Source organism: Marmota marmota, unplaced genomic scaffold (assembly GCF_001458135.2).
Source record: "Marmota marmota marmota unplaced genomic scaffold, marMar, whole genome shotgun sequence".
NCBI classification, from domain to species: Eukaryota; Metazoa; Chordata; class Mammalia; order Rodentia; family Sciuridae; genus Marmota; species Marmota marmota.
This window is the reverse complement of record NW_026000082.1, coordinates 43,244,829-43,259,047: the sequence shown is the minus strand read 5'-3', so window position 1 is coordinate 43,259,047 and position 14,219 is coordinate 43,244,829. Positions and strand designations below refer to the sequence as shown.

At 54.9% G+C, this 14,219-nt stretch overlaps 1 protein-coding gene and 1 long non-coding RNA gene across 2 annotated transcripts in view; one reads left to right on the top strand and one right to left on the bottom strand.

Moving 5' to 3' along the window:
- Fhad1 (forkhead associated phosphopeptide binding domain 1) overlaps nt 1-14,219 on the top strand; it is a 119,577-nt gene that overhangs the window by 96,128 nt on the left and 9,230 nt on the right. The window contains 8 exon segments of the mRNA XM_048816283.1: nt 885-991; nt 2,125-2,284; nt 3,379-3,511; nt 7,790-7,919; nt 8,478-8,605; nt 10,964-11,053; nt 11,364-11,584; nt 12,088-12,253. Of these exon segments, the coding sequence (XP_048672240.1) occupies nt 885-991; nt 2,125-2,284; nt 3,379-3,511; nt 7,790-7,919; nt 8,478-8,605; nt 10,964-11,053; nt 11,364-11,584; nt 12,088-12,253 (1,135 nt within the window).
- LOC125620506 lies at nt 3,483-8,484 on the bottom strand. The gene is made up of 3 exons (XR_007352244.1): nt 8,043-8,484; nt 5,987-6,060; nt 3,483-4,978 (listed from the first exon to the last, which is right to left on the bottom strand). It is a non-coding gene; the product is annotated as an uncharacterized LOC125620506 (long non-coding RNA).

The following is a 14,219-nucleotide window of genomic DNA, read 5'->3' as shown; positions in this document are numbered from 1 at the left end:
TCTCTCTCTCTCTCTCTCTCTCTCTCTCTCTCTGTCTCTCTCTCACACACACACACACACACACACACACACACACTGCCAGTCCTCTGATTGACTCCATAATGAACACACTCTGCCTTCGGAAACCTGCGTGAGAAGAGCCTGGGCTTCAAAGGCCAGGGAGCCCATGTGACATGCCCCCCGTCACCGTCCCAGCCCCCGGCCCCTTCGGATCGCGCAAGACCCTGCGCAACCTCCTGCCCAGCACGCATGCGCACATGGAGAAACCTGGGCCGGACTCGGAAACTGGCCCCGCATCCTTCCAACCGTGTCCCCTGCCGAGGTCCTGGAGCTGCCGTTACTGCCCAGTGCCCTCCCAGGGAATGACGCTCCAGAGCACGGCCATCCCTTATGGGGCCAAAGGGTGTCCCCTGCCCTCTGGGCCTGGGGACGGGAGCGGTCCTCTCGACATCCTGTGCCCCCCTCGGTTGCCGCCCCCGAAGCCGCTGCTTGCTCTTGCTCCCCATGAGCAGCCTCCGTTCCCGACCGGCCCCGTCTCTCCACCGGGGCTCAAGCTGTGAGAACAAAAGCACACGGTTCCTCAACTATTCCCCGGCCTCAGAGAACCCCTTCCGTAAAAGCCCACAGGGTGTCAATCTGATGGGTGCCACTGGGCAGGGCTGTGGCCCTCACGCCACCCAACCCAGCCAGACCCTCCGCTAGCTCAGGGTTGTTTTTAATGAAGGTACAGCAAAATGAATTTCTGAAAATTTTTACAGACTGTCCTTGTCCCCTGGTTGGATGGGGGTCCCAGAGACCATAGCTGAGCATCACTCTGTACTCAGCCCTCAGGAGACACCACAGGGTGACGTGGGTCTGACTTGGCCTGTTTCTGTGGATTTCAGAGATGACTTACTGGCTGCTCAGAAGGAAATCCTGTCCCAGCAGGAGGTCATCATGAGGTTAAGGAAAGACCTTAACGAAGCCCATGGCCGAATGTCAGACCTGAGAGGTTTGTAGAGTCCCCGTGTCACCCGGCATCCTCACCCACTTGAGACAGAAGGAGTGAGGCCCCAGAGTGACAACCTCAGCCTGAAACTCCCCCGTGGCCCTGCTTTCCTGTGCACCTGAAGCACCTGCAGCCTGGGGGGGCAGGCAGGCCACATGGTGGACATGGCCCTGGTTCCCAGCCCCCCACCTCAAGAGGCCCCGGGCCACATTCTGCAGAGGATCTCAGACCTCTGCATTGAGATGCAACTTTCTTCTTTGGGAGAATTTTCTATAATGGCTGAGGATTCATCTGCCTTGGAGGGAATCCTATGGCGCCCCTCGGGCAGGCCACCCTGCAGGATCCCTGGAACTCCGGAGTGCAAGGGACCTCTCTAGGCCTCCTCTTCGGCAAATGCAAACAGGAGACCACAAACCTGCCTCTAGGGTTGATGTGGACAAGGGTGGCCACCCAGGGTGACAGCAGGAGAGCACTAGGCTGCGTGCTCCTCAGACATGCCCCACTGGCCATCCACCCCCAGCGCCTCTCTCCTCCGCCCCTCCATGTCCCCTCCTTCCTCCTGCTCTGCATAGCCCCTCCTCTTTCCCAGCCCTGGTCACCACTGAGCAAGTGGCACAGACAGCAGGAGTCGGGAGATGGGAATAACCAGATTCAGGGAAGTGGAGGGAGAGGAAATGCTCTTTCCCACCTGAAGCCTGGACACCTCAAGCCTTCAGTGGTATTTGCCCCCCATGTCCACTCCTGGTCACTTCCCTACGACATTCATGGCTGAATTTTTCAGAGTGGTTTTTCCATAGTCAGTCAGGAGAGATCCAGTCATTGGGGGGACACAGAGCAGAGAAGGCATCAGGCGCCCCACGGGGCAGAAGCAGGCAGCTGACTGTTGGACAGGGAACCCCAAAATGCCCTGTGGGCCGGGCTGGACCTGCTGGTGCAGTGCTAGGGTGAGGCAGGAGCCTGCGGGGCTCCCAGGCAGCACCCCAGAAGGCCAGGCTGTCATTGGCCAAGGTGCAGGTGGGGCCCCTGGCTAGTGCTGAAGCCCCTGAGGATGCCGGGGGACAGGACTGCCTGTTGGTTCTGGCCGGCCTGGCAGGGGCAAGGCAGAAGGCTCCTGACCCGCTTTCCCATCTCTCCAGGGGACCTCAGCGAGAAGCAGAAGAGGGAGCTGGAGTGGCACGTGACCCTGGTCCAGCAGCAGAGCAGGGAGCTGTGCGTGCTCAAGACGAAGCTGGCGCAGACGAGCACCCTGGTGGAGAAGAAGGACCGGGAGCTCAAGGCCCTCCGGGAGGCACTCAGGTGGGGGCGGGCCCGCGAGGCGAGGCGGGGTGGGGGTCTGGAGCCCTGCACAGGGAGGTGGAGTTGGGTGGACGAGCAGCCCACCAGTTAAACAGAGCTCTGCTTAGTTTTCTGTGCTTCTTGAGCAAGCATCCCTGCCCTGTGTCCCAGATACTGGCCTCAGCTTAAATGCCACTTCCTCCAGGAAGCCTGCCTGCACTTCTCCTCACCAGACCCAGCCAGGGGCTGCAGCTCTGCATGGGCCCCAGCTCTGCATGGGCCCCTCAGCCCCTGCACTCTGCCTGGCCTGCCGCACACACAGCAAGGCCTGTTTGCCCGTTCACCTGCCCCGCCCTGAGTCTCTGCAGAGGCTTGGCCTGCCCTTGAGTTCCCAGCACTCACACCTACCTGGCACGTAAGGGACCTTAATATTTATTGAACAAACAAGTAAGCCGGAAATGCCAACTTAAATAAATATAAAAGATGGTCATTGTCCCATGGATTAATTTAGAATAACATGATTCTGCAATTTTTGTCTGTAGCTTATCCATATTTTAACAGAAGTAACATTTTCCCCAAAAAATTTGGAGTGAAATTGATGTCCCACATATCTCCCATAGTATGTGCCTCATGGCTTGTGGCCAAGGCAGTCACAGTGGCTGTAAGAACAGGATCCCATCAAGGTTGCCGGTTTCACAGCCAGACTCCTCCACTTATAAGCTTGGTGACCACAGGAAAATCGCTGGGTGTCTCTTTACTAATCTGTAAAATGGAGCAAGGAGAATCTTGACCTCATGGGGTTATTATGAGAGCAGAAGGGATGATACAAAATGTTAGATGTGGCAGTCAGACAGTGACGGGAACATGACAGCCCTGTCAATGCCACGCAGGTGTCCAGAGCAAGAGGTAGGAGCAGGTACCCACTGCCCGGTCACCATCCTTAGAGTCTCCTGAAACTAAATTCTCTAGAAATTTGGGGCTGGGAGACTCAAGGTCTTGGAGAATCCAGTTACCTGTAGAAACAGGCCACTTCCAGGTCCCCTAAAGTACACAAAAGCCCTTAAACCTGGGCCTCGGCTGGCCTGCTGCCCGGGCAACATCTCCCCTCTCCCTAGGGCTTCCCAAGACAAACACAAACTCCAGCTGAGCGTGGAGAAGGAGGAGAAAGCCAAGAACGCCACCCAGAAGTGTGACATCTCTGTGCAGATCGAGCCAATGCACCCCAGTGTTTTCCTGAGCAGTCAAGAGGTAAGTCCTCCATGGATCCTGGGCCCCCCGGCGGGACTTGCTCCCAAGAGCCCAGTGGTGGCTTCCTTCCCTTTGAAAATATTTTCATTCTAAGTGTCAAAAGTATTGCCTGCCTGTGTGAAATGTATGAAGTGAAAACCCAGAATCTGCCCTGCGGTTACAGTCACCTGAGGCTGGAAGCCATCGGCTCTTCCCCACGGGGCCACCACACCCTCATAAGTCATGAACCTGTAGTGGTTGAAGGTCAAGCCTGGATCCAGTCCGCTGGGCTCCAATCCCCAATCCCCCACTTAGAAACTAACCTTGGGGTGGTCACTGGGCTCCAGTTGCCTTGTCTGGGAGTAATGGCAGTCCCCACCTCCTGGAGTGGTGGAAAAATAGATTTTACTTATACACATGTGTGAATACACGCACAAACCCTTACATACATAAACTTATTTAGTAGATGATTTTTTTTTGCCAATGGTATCAAACCATATATATTCTGCAACTTTTTTATTTTCACATAACACTGTTTAATGGGCATATTTTCAAGAAAGTATATGAGGTTCTGCCTCATTCTTTTAAGTGGCCTCATAGAATTCCATTTTGCCCCTTTTTCCAACCAATTCCCAGCTGATGGATATTTAGGTTGCTTCTTTCACATGATGCTGTAGTTAGTGTACTCATGCGTGTGTAGAGCACATTCCTAGATGTGCAACTGCTGGATCCAAAGGACTTCCTCAATTGTGCTTCATAGAACCAAACTGTCTTCCCAAAGAGCCACACAATTAACGCCCCCTGGCTGTCTCTTGATAACACCTCTGTGCACAACCACCCAGGAATCTTTGCCAGCCCACAAGTCTCAGCTGCACATCCAGTGGGGAGTGAGTCTTTGAGTGACAACAGCCTGCATCCGGTGGTCCCTGAAGCTGGCCCTCACTCTGACCCTGAGGCTGGTATGGGGATGTTTCCATGGTGGTCAGGTGCCATGGTTCCTTGAAGCCCTGGCTTCCTGGAGTCCACTCATCCTTTCCCCGTGGCTTTATAAAAACCAGAGAGCAGGCTGTGGACTCTCCCTTGGAAATGGGGCCAAATGTGTCAGCAAAGATGCTTTTCTCTGACAGGCATCGAGAGCCCGGGCCACAGCAGCTCAGACAATAGGGCTCCAGATGCCCCCACTGCGCTGGCTCCAGTTGCTGTCCAGAGCTCTGCGACAGATGTGGCTCCTGTTGCTCAGGGCAAAGGTGGGCGGGAGACACGACCAGGCAGCCCAAGTACCCAGCCATTCATTCAGTCAACAACTGTTGAGCACCTCCTGTATGCCAGGCCCTGAGCCAGAGACAGGGAAATGCACACAGGGCCCGGCCCACACCAGGTTCCCTGGACTCTGCCTGTGTTTGCTGGACTGCGGGGCTGGCGGCAATGTCTGGGATTTTGGGTCTCCAGCATGAGGCAGGATGAGCCTAGGAGGGTGGGGGAGGGAGTCTGCAAGATAAAAGGGGGAAAGTATTTGTTCTTCTTGGAATGGTTTTCCTCTCCCCGCTACTTCCTGTTTCTGAAGCCAGAGCAGGTCAGAGGGCTCCAGGGTTGTATGAGAAAGAACCTCTTTCCGCTCTCAATATAGAAGTTCCCAGAAGGCCATGAGGGAGGGTCACATGGTGCTCTGACCCACCTCAGGCCAACAGAGGTGGCAGCAGTCTATTGCCACAGCTGTCCCTTGGCCCCCAGCTCAGCACTCCTGCCCTCCTCAGTGCAGGCAGGGACAGATCACTGGAGGTCATTGACTCCCAGGAAACCACTGTCCCAGAGAGGAGTGAGGCCTGAGTCAGGCCCAGGAAGTGGACCCACTGGGCGGCCCATAAACAAGCCAGAGCTGGCCCAAGGACAGCCAGGTCCTTGGTGGAGTGGCCCTGCCCTCAGCTGCCAGGCAGAGACGCTGGGCAAGGGCCTTCCTGCTCCTGCTCTGGCCTCAGTGCACTCGGGCTGCTCAGCCCCGAGGGCCACGGTCTCCACAGGGGACAGACTTGGCTCTCACAGAGCCTACATGCCAGGAAGGGAGAGATGGAAAGAAACAATACTGAGTAGAATGTCCGGCAGGACCATGCGCCCTGAGGAACTGCACGGCAGGACTGGGGCAGGAAGCATCGAGGTGGGGTGGGGCTCTTTTGGATCTGGTGGTCAGGGAGGCCTCTGCAGGAGGCATCTTGTTGGGGCCTAACGAGACGGTGAAGGAGTAAGTGGCAGGGACAGGGTTGGGGGACATTCCCAAGAGACCTCAGATGGTGCCAGTGAGCAACTTGAAGGAGGCTTAGACCATGAACCCCAAAGGCCAGAGCAGCCAGCGTGGGGCCTGGCATGCACTCATCGTCACATAGACCCTTAATAGGCAGAGTCATCACAGAAAGAGGAACAGACAAAGGTCTCCCTTCCTCTCCCCTAGCCCTGCTGTGTCTCACGGTAGCACTTCTCACTTGCTGGAATTAGAATACTTACATGTCTGTCATCCGTCTGTCCCAGAGACAGTCTGTCTGTCCGCTTCTCAGTCTCACTCAGTGCCTACAGAGGGGCTGGCATGAGGTCAGGGCAGTAGGGGGGTAGGTAGGTGGAAAGGTAGGAAGACAGACAGGTAATGAGAGGTTGATAGACACGTATTTGAATAAAGAAATCGAGGCAGATGATAGATAGATAGACACGATCTGAATAAAGAAATCGAGGCAGATGATAGATAGAAATATCTGCCTATAATTTTTAAATAATTTTGGTTCATTTCATACTATATATGGTATCTCCTATATCTTTATTTGTAGTATGAAATAAACTAAGATTGCTATTTTAAAAATAGTTATAAAACAACCAGATTGTCGATTTCTTACCAATTTGGATGAGGCCTTCCGTACAAGTCATCTACAGCTGAAAACTGTCCCCAGTATTCATCCCATGTCCCCACTTAATTATCCGGTAAACATTTATCACTGCCCACCACATATTTTCCTTCCTTATCTTCCCCGTGGTCTGTCTCCCCACATTAGGATGCTAAATCCCTGGTGGCAGGCTGCCAGTTGTGTCACTGCTGAATCTTGAAAGACTAGAACAAGTCTTGGCACTCAGAAGGTCTTGTGGTTGATGGTGACCTTGCTGCCCGTTGTCATGTGCCCATGGTGCCCAAACACCTACGTAGGGTTCAAGGGCACCTTCAAACCACCTCTGAAAATCCTGGCAACCAAGCCTGTACCCCTTTCAGAAGGGCAGTTTTCCTTGAACACTACTATTTAACTAACATTGAACAGTGACGACAGCTGTCATTTGTTAAATGCGCACTGTGAGCTGGGCACTGGACAGNAGAAGTGCTCAAAAAAAAAAGCATGGAATGAAGGGACGAACGAATGATGAGTGAATTGCCCCCTTAGGGGAGCGCTGTGTGGACTCCATGACGGCTTTGGGGTGGGAGTGGGGGGTCCTTGACCTCTGGAAGTTGTATGCAGATGTTTGTGTGTAGGGGACATTTTTCTGGAGGAAAGAACCCTGCATCTTTCTGAATCTTAAAAGGGTGCATGACCCTTACAGGACAAAGAAGACCCTTCTTTGTCTGATCCCTAAGTAAACCCAGCCACAGCCCCGAGCTGTCTGACAGGGTCCATCTGTGGCCAGTGGCTGCCATATTGGAGGATGAGGGTGTAGAACATTTCTGTCACCACAGGAAGTCCTGTTGGAGGTGCTGTTCCAGAGGGACCCACCAAGAGCCAGTCTATCAGATGCCCCTGGCCAATAGGAGACAACCATCCTATGTCCAATTTAAGAGAGAGCATGTTGTGTTCTCAACTAAAAGTACCACTCTGGGGCTGGGGTGCCGGTCAGTGGTAGAGCAAGGGCTTAGCACACGAGAGGCCCTGGGTTCCATCCACAGCACTGCAAAAAAAAAAAAGGTTAAAAAAAAAAAAAAAAAAAACGCCCCTGCAGAAGCAGACCTTGGTACAATGGTACAGAAACAAGATCAGAATGCTAATGAACAGAAACCCAGGCATAGAGCATGGAAGAGAAGAAATAAAACATGGGGAAGGAGAATAGAGGGGATCTTTTATTTATAGCGTCGCTAAGTAGGTAGGAAAGTCGGAAATCCTCCTAGATGTGACTGGTATTTGCAATGAAAAATTCAAATTCCTTCTCTGCTGATCTCCGATGGTATTTCCCCAAAGTACTAAGCCACAGGCTCCTGCTGCATGGGCAGCGCCCATGTGTGTGTGCTGTCAGGTCCTCCGATCCCTAACCAAGCCTGTGTCTGCACTGTCTGTCCTCCAGGAGCAGTCTTTCAGTGACCTGGGGGCCAAGTGCAGAGGGTCCCAACACGAGGAAGTCATTCAGCGACAGAAAAAGGCCCTGTCAGAACTCCGAGCGCGAATCAAAGAACTAGAGAAGGCCTGCTCTTCCAGTAAGTCCCCTCCTCTCTAGTCCCCGCCACCTCCTAATTGGAAGGACCTTATGACACAAAGAAAGATGGGCCGGCCGTGACCTCAGAATCATATGAAATAAATAGGACATCATGAAAACTCACCCTTGTCCTCCTTCTCCTTATTTCACTGTGGCCGGGAGGAGACTTTGTCATGGACTTCACTACCTGAGGGTCAGCGTCGGGGAATCTCTTAGCAGACCCCATTCACAGGGGAAGGGGCCGTCTCCAGACTGGGAGCTTACTGTCCCGCGGGGCACCAGGGGCGCTGGCTCAGGCCTGAAGCCCCACGTCAAGCCCGTCCTCGTCCCTGTGTCTGGAAGCTCGCCCTCGAGGCCTCAGCCCTGACACTGTGTGGCTGCCGCCGCCTCGTGCTGCTGCGCGGCTGGGTCCGGCCATGTAATCTCTCTAGGCCTCAGTGTCCCCATCTGCCAGGGAGGTCGTGAGGACTCGCAGCCCCGTGGTAAGTGTCCCACAGACTGCAGCAGTGGGGATTCGCTGGAGGAGCCCCGTCCTGAGTCTGCATTCTTTCTCTTATAGATTGTAAGGACCACGTGAATGAATCGTTCCTAGAATTAAAGACGCTCAGAATGGAGAAAAACGTCCAGAAAATAATAGTGGACACAAAATCCGACCTGCCAACTCCCTCAAGAATAGAGATCCACGCGGTAACCAAAGAAACGTTGTCTCCGCGGTGAAGTGGCACGCGAAGAGGGTGGGCGTGAGGGCAGACACGGGCCCTCGACCCACCAGGCCCTCCGGGGCAGAAGCGCTCAGTGGGCCACTTCGTAACATTATGACCCGAGTTTGCCTCAGGTTTCCTTTCCTGTCAACTAAAAAACATGGGCGTGTAAGAGGTAGCAGCAGGGAACAGTGATGAGACCCAAGTTCAGGGGTCAGAGGGAACCATGTCCAAATCCCAGCCTGAAAGCTGGGTGGCCTTGGGCAAGGCTCTTAACCTCTCTGAGATTGTATTTCCCAGCTGTCGAATGATGATGAAAATCCAAGGAGTTCATCCTGTCCAGTGCCCAGCTCACAGTGCGCATTTAACAAATGACAGCTGTCGTCACTGTTCAATGTTAGTTAAATAGTAGTGTTCAAGGAAAACTGCCCTTCTGAAAGGGGTACAGGCTTGGTTGCCAGGATTTTCAGAGGTGGTTTGAAGGTGCCCTTGAACCCTACGTAGGTGTTTGGGCACCATGGGCACATGACAACGGGCAGCAAGGTCACCATCAACCACAAGACCTTCTGAGTGGCCGCTTGCTGCACAGTTGGGTCTGAACCCCACACAGGCTTCTGAAAGAAATAATGAGGCCATCCTGCCTGGGCCGACATTCCGTCCAAAGATTTTTGTGACATTTCCTAGAGTCCAGGATGAATGTCTTTGGAAATGAATTGGTTTTCTTGATAAAATCAAACCCTCCTTCTCCGAGTTTGGGTGTGGAGGTCAACTAGACCTCATAGCCTGACCCTGCTTCCCAGAGTGACCTTGCCCTGGGAGGTGACCGCCAGGCCCACTCCTGACACCACACAGCAGAAACCTCCCCGCTCTCCTTGAGAACCTCAGTCCTCCAAGGCGGGCAGTGATTAAAATGAAAAGCACGGAGGACGCACAGCTGACGATGCCCAGGGCTCCGTCCACGGGCGTTACTCCGTCCACCCCTCCCGGCAGCCTGGGCACCACTGTTGTTATTGTTCCCATTTTGGAGATATGAAAAATTAAGGCTTCTGAAGGTCAAGTAGCTCATGCAAGGTCACAGAGGTAAAGACCGAGGAGCCAGGACTGTACCCCGGGCAGGTGCCCCCGCCCCCTAGTCTGCAGAGAAGGAAGGAGGAGGAGCCTGGAGGTCAAGGACTCCAGAAGGCTGGGGACACCACGGTGCCTTTTGGGTTCTCTCTGCAGCCAATCTGCTCAAACTGTTGAATGAATGGACAAAGGTTCCATAGCTCTGCCCAGACCCTCTTTTTTCTAACCCTAGTAACTATGTCCACTTGACGTAGATAAATATGTCCCTCCTGTCACTGTCACATTTGGCCTTTCTACTTTATAGTGGGGGTTTCCATTGTTCATCTCAGAGGGTGACAGGGCGGTGCAGCAGATGCTGTGGGTGAAATGTCCACCATGTTCGTAGCAAGCACTGCAGGCCCATCTGGTTCTGAGGACCTTGGGAGTGGCCATTGGTGGCTCTCCAGACTCCCCATGTGGCATGATGGCTTCCCCATTGCTTTGGGGGAGGGGCTTTCAGCAGCCTGCAGTTCCGGGGGTCTCAGAGAGTGTGTCATCCCAGGAAAGAGCCTGCAGGGAGCCTGGGCCACCAGCCGCACACTCCACCAGGACAGCCCTTGCCCATGCTTTCCAAAGGCCTCGCTTCTGCTGCATGAAACAATTGCTCTAATAAAAGGAGAGGGAGGGGACATTTTCTATGTAACCTTCATCCATTCATTCAACATTGTGCCCATCCATACCAGGCCACTCGGTGTCAGGTGCCACCCTAGGCACAAGGAGAAGTTTAGTGAGCAGACAGTGACATGGTCCCTGTAGCGCTTGTTGTCCAGATGGGGACCCTCAACCTCAGCACCACTGATATTTGGGGCAGATCATTCCTGCCCAGTCTGTGAGGGGCTGGCCGGCATCTGGCAGGATGTGTAGTGACATCGCTGCCCTCTTCCCGCTAGATGCCAGTAGCACTCCCCCTCCTCAGACGTGATAGCAAAAAGGGTGTCCAGACATTGCTGAATGTCCCAGGGGAAGGGACAGAGTCACGCCCACTGCGAGCCCTTGTTCTAGAGGGAAGACAGAGGCCATCAGAGCAGACGAGCCATGTATAACACATTGCACAGCCTTCTCTGAGGGTCGGAGCATGGTCCTCTTTAGAAAGCAGTGGCCAGGAATCCAGACTGAGTGGTCAGGAACCGAAATGAGAGTCGCCTCCTGAGTTACGCTTCTGTCATCCCTGAGCGCAGCTTCTGGCTGGAGACTCCCATGATGGAGGGTGGAGCAGTCGTGTCTCTCTCTCTCCTTCCAGGACAGCCTTTCCAACTCAGACACCAGCTCCGCCCTGGAGAAGTCAGATAAGACGGATGTCACCGAGGCTTTGGATCTCAGTGAAAGACTGGTGTGTACCCACAGCTCGAGGGCACCTCCCAAAGCCTGGGCCCTGGGGTCACTGTTAACCGTGGTCATTCTAAAACTCCACGAGGCCTGTCTGTCGCCCCAACGCGGTTCAGAAACCGCCCAGTCCAACGCCTCGAGAGCCAGCAAAGCGAGGGGGGTCCCAAAATGGCCTAGCGTGAGTGGCTGCGGGGCAAACGAAGCCCGCTTTCCGTCTGCAGTGGCAGAGGGTGGCCAAGCAGACTGGACACTTGCCTTCTGGGAGCAGCTGGGGGCCGGGCACCGCCCCTGAGGCCCCTTGGCTTTCCTTGCAGTACCTGGACATGAGCAGGACTCTGGGAAGCCTGATGAACATCAAAGACATGTTGGGTCACGTGTCCATGAAACACCTGTCCGCCAAAGAGAGGGAGAAGGTCAACCAGCTGCGACAAAGGGACCTGGACCTGGTGTTTGACAAGATCACCCAGCTCAAGACCCGGCTGCAGAGGAAAGAGGAGCTGCTGAAAGGTTACGAGCAGGACGTGGAGTGGCTCAGGTACCGCCTGGCCCCCTCCAGCTGAGCACAGGCAGCAGACCCCTGGGGCTGGCACAGGACAGAGGCCCGAGAGGAGAGTGGCTGAAATGCTGGGGGGACAACAGCCAGGCCCAGCGGGGTGAGTCTGTCCATCAAAAGGCTGCAGTTGGAGCACTCAGCTCCTGTGTTCCGTGCGCTCTGAGGGCAGAGGGCACCTGCTGTCAGCCTCCCTGACTCACTGGTCTGGCTCTGATGGTTCCATCCATCCCCGAGAGTTGCGTGTCCCAGGGAAGTTGGGAGTGGGGAGCACAGCCTGGACCACCCCAGGCTGCATGCGTCCAGCCCATGAGCTGTGTGTGCTGCCCTCTGCTCCCCAAATCCCTGTGCTGTCTCGGGCTTGGGAGGAAGCTCCTAAGTCAGCCCCATGTGCGAGCACTGGGAGGGGCCACTGATCTGAGGACATGGACCATGAGTGGGGACGATGAGGGGAACCAGGGACCCTGTCTGTCTCTCCATGTGCCCAGGCAGAGCAAAGTGTCCGTCCAGATGTACCAGTCACAGGTAGCAAAGCTGGAGGACGACATCTACAAAGAGACGGAGGAGAAGGCCCTGCTGAAGGAGGCCCTGGAGCGCACGGAGCACCAGCTGAGCCAGGAGAAGAGGTTCAACAGGGCCATCCGGCAGCAGAAGGTGAGGCGCCTCTGTTTGGGGCGGAGCCCCCGAGGCTGCCCCCTTAGAAATGGCAGACGGTGGCCCCAGGAGGGTCCAGGGCATGCACAACACATTTACTGGTAGAAAGGAAGGTGGCAGAAGAGCTTTAGACAGACCTTGGTTTAGAGCAGAGCTCGGCCACTCCCTGGGCCAGCTCTTCTCAGTGGAACCTCGCTCTGCGGCCAGGCCAGGCCAGGCCAGGGCTCTGCCTGTGGTGTGCATTCACGATCCAGTTCTCTCCCAAGCCCAACAGTCCTGCCTGGCTGGTCCGAGGGTCTCTATTTTACACATGGGGCAGCTGAGTTCAGAGAGTTGAGACTCGCCCAAGTTCACGCAGTAGCCAGGACCTGGCTGCAGATGTCTCTGGCCCTGGTTCCTGTGCCTTGTGCTGGGCTGGCCCTCAGGGCCCCCTGGTAATTGTTAGCTTTTTCACTTTAGAACCGTGTGCGCGCACGTGCGTGTGTGTGTGTGTGTGTGTGTGTGTGCGCGCGCATGCACGTGCACACTGTGTGTCACCTGCTTGAGCTCTGAAGAGGCTGGCTCCCCTAGAAGGCCCCCCCCTTCCTATCCCAGCATCTGGTGCAGATGCGGCTCCCAGAAGCCCCCTCCCACTCTGCAAACCGGCCTGGGAAGGAAAGCTCTGAGGGAGCCCAGACCCGCTGTCTCCAGCATCCCCTGCTCTGAATTAAACATCACAGGCCCCACACGCGTGTCACGGGGCTTCCTCGGGCGGAAGACAGTGTCCTTTTGCACCGAGCCTGCCAGCAAAGCTGGGCAGCGCCCCGGTCTGACATGTGGTTTGATGTGCCCTCTGGGGAGCCCGCTCCTTCCCGAGGTGCCCCCCAGGGTTGGCAGCCCCAGCCCCCAGGCAGAGACAGCAGCCACAGAACAGGACAGCAAAGGGCCCCACAAAGCCCATTGTGGCGCGTGGGTGGAGTGCAGGGACAGGGGATTTGCATAATCAGCGCGCATGCATTATTCACAAGGCCTCTTCCACACAATCAGCCCTGCCAGCCTGGCACCGGCCAGCCTCCCATGGCGGAAGGTCTGAACCGGCCAAGTGAAACCTGTGTCACCCCCAGAAGAGCGAAAGTGGAATCCACAGAGCAGGGAGATATGGGACAGGAAGGGCTGCCGGGTCCCTCCCAGGGCGCTCACATCAGCCTAGAGAGGCCTCGAGCTGCCCCTCAGAGAGGAGAAACTGAGGCCAGGGGAGATCATGCCTGGCTGCGCAGGAGCACAAGCAGGGTCCCCCGGACCCTCCCTCCAGCCCTGGTCACTGTGCTCCCCCCGAACCCTGCAGCCCCAGCGCTCCAGGTGTTTATCTGGGCATCCCGGCACTCAGCCGCGGGCGCTTACCCCAGCCAGGTATTCGTTATTAGCAGTTGGGGTTGGGTGGGGGGTGAGTAACAAACTCTACAGTTTGGCTGGATTCTGAAGGGAAGCTGTTTATATCTGTCTTGCCATCAGATCCTACCTAGGAGCATACTTGCATTTTTAAAATGCACATTAGAGGAAAACAGAACTTTTTTCTTCTTAAGTGTTACACTTAATATTTTTTTTTTTTTTTTCTTTTTTTTTTAATTTTTTATTGTGGGTTGTTCAAAACATTACAAATTTCTTGACATATCATATTCCACACTTTGATTCAAGTGGGTTATGAACTCCCACCTTCACCCCATACACAGATTGCAGAATCACATCAGTTACACATCCATGGATTTACATATTGCCATCCTAGTGTCTGTTGTGCTCCGCTGCCTTTCCCATCCTCCACCCTCCCCCCTCCCCACCTNCCTCTCCCCTCCCCTCCCCTCCTCTCTCTCTACCCACTCCACTGTATAACCCTGAGGGTCTCTTTCCATTTCCATGCAATTTCCCTTCTCTCTCCCTTTCCCTCCCACCTCTCATCCCTGTTAAATGTTAATCTTCTTCTCATGCTCTT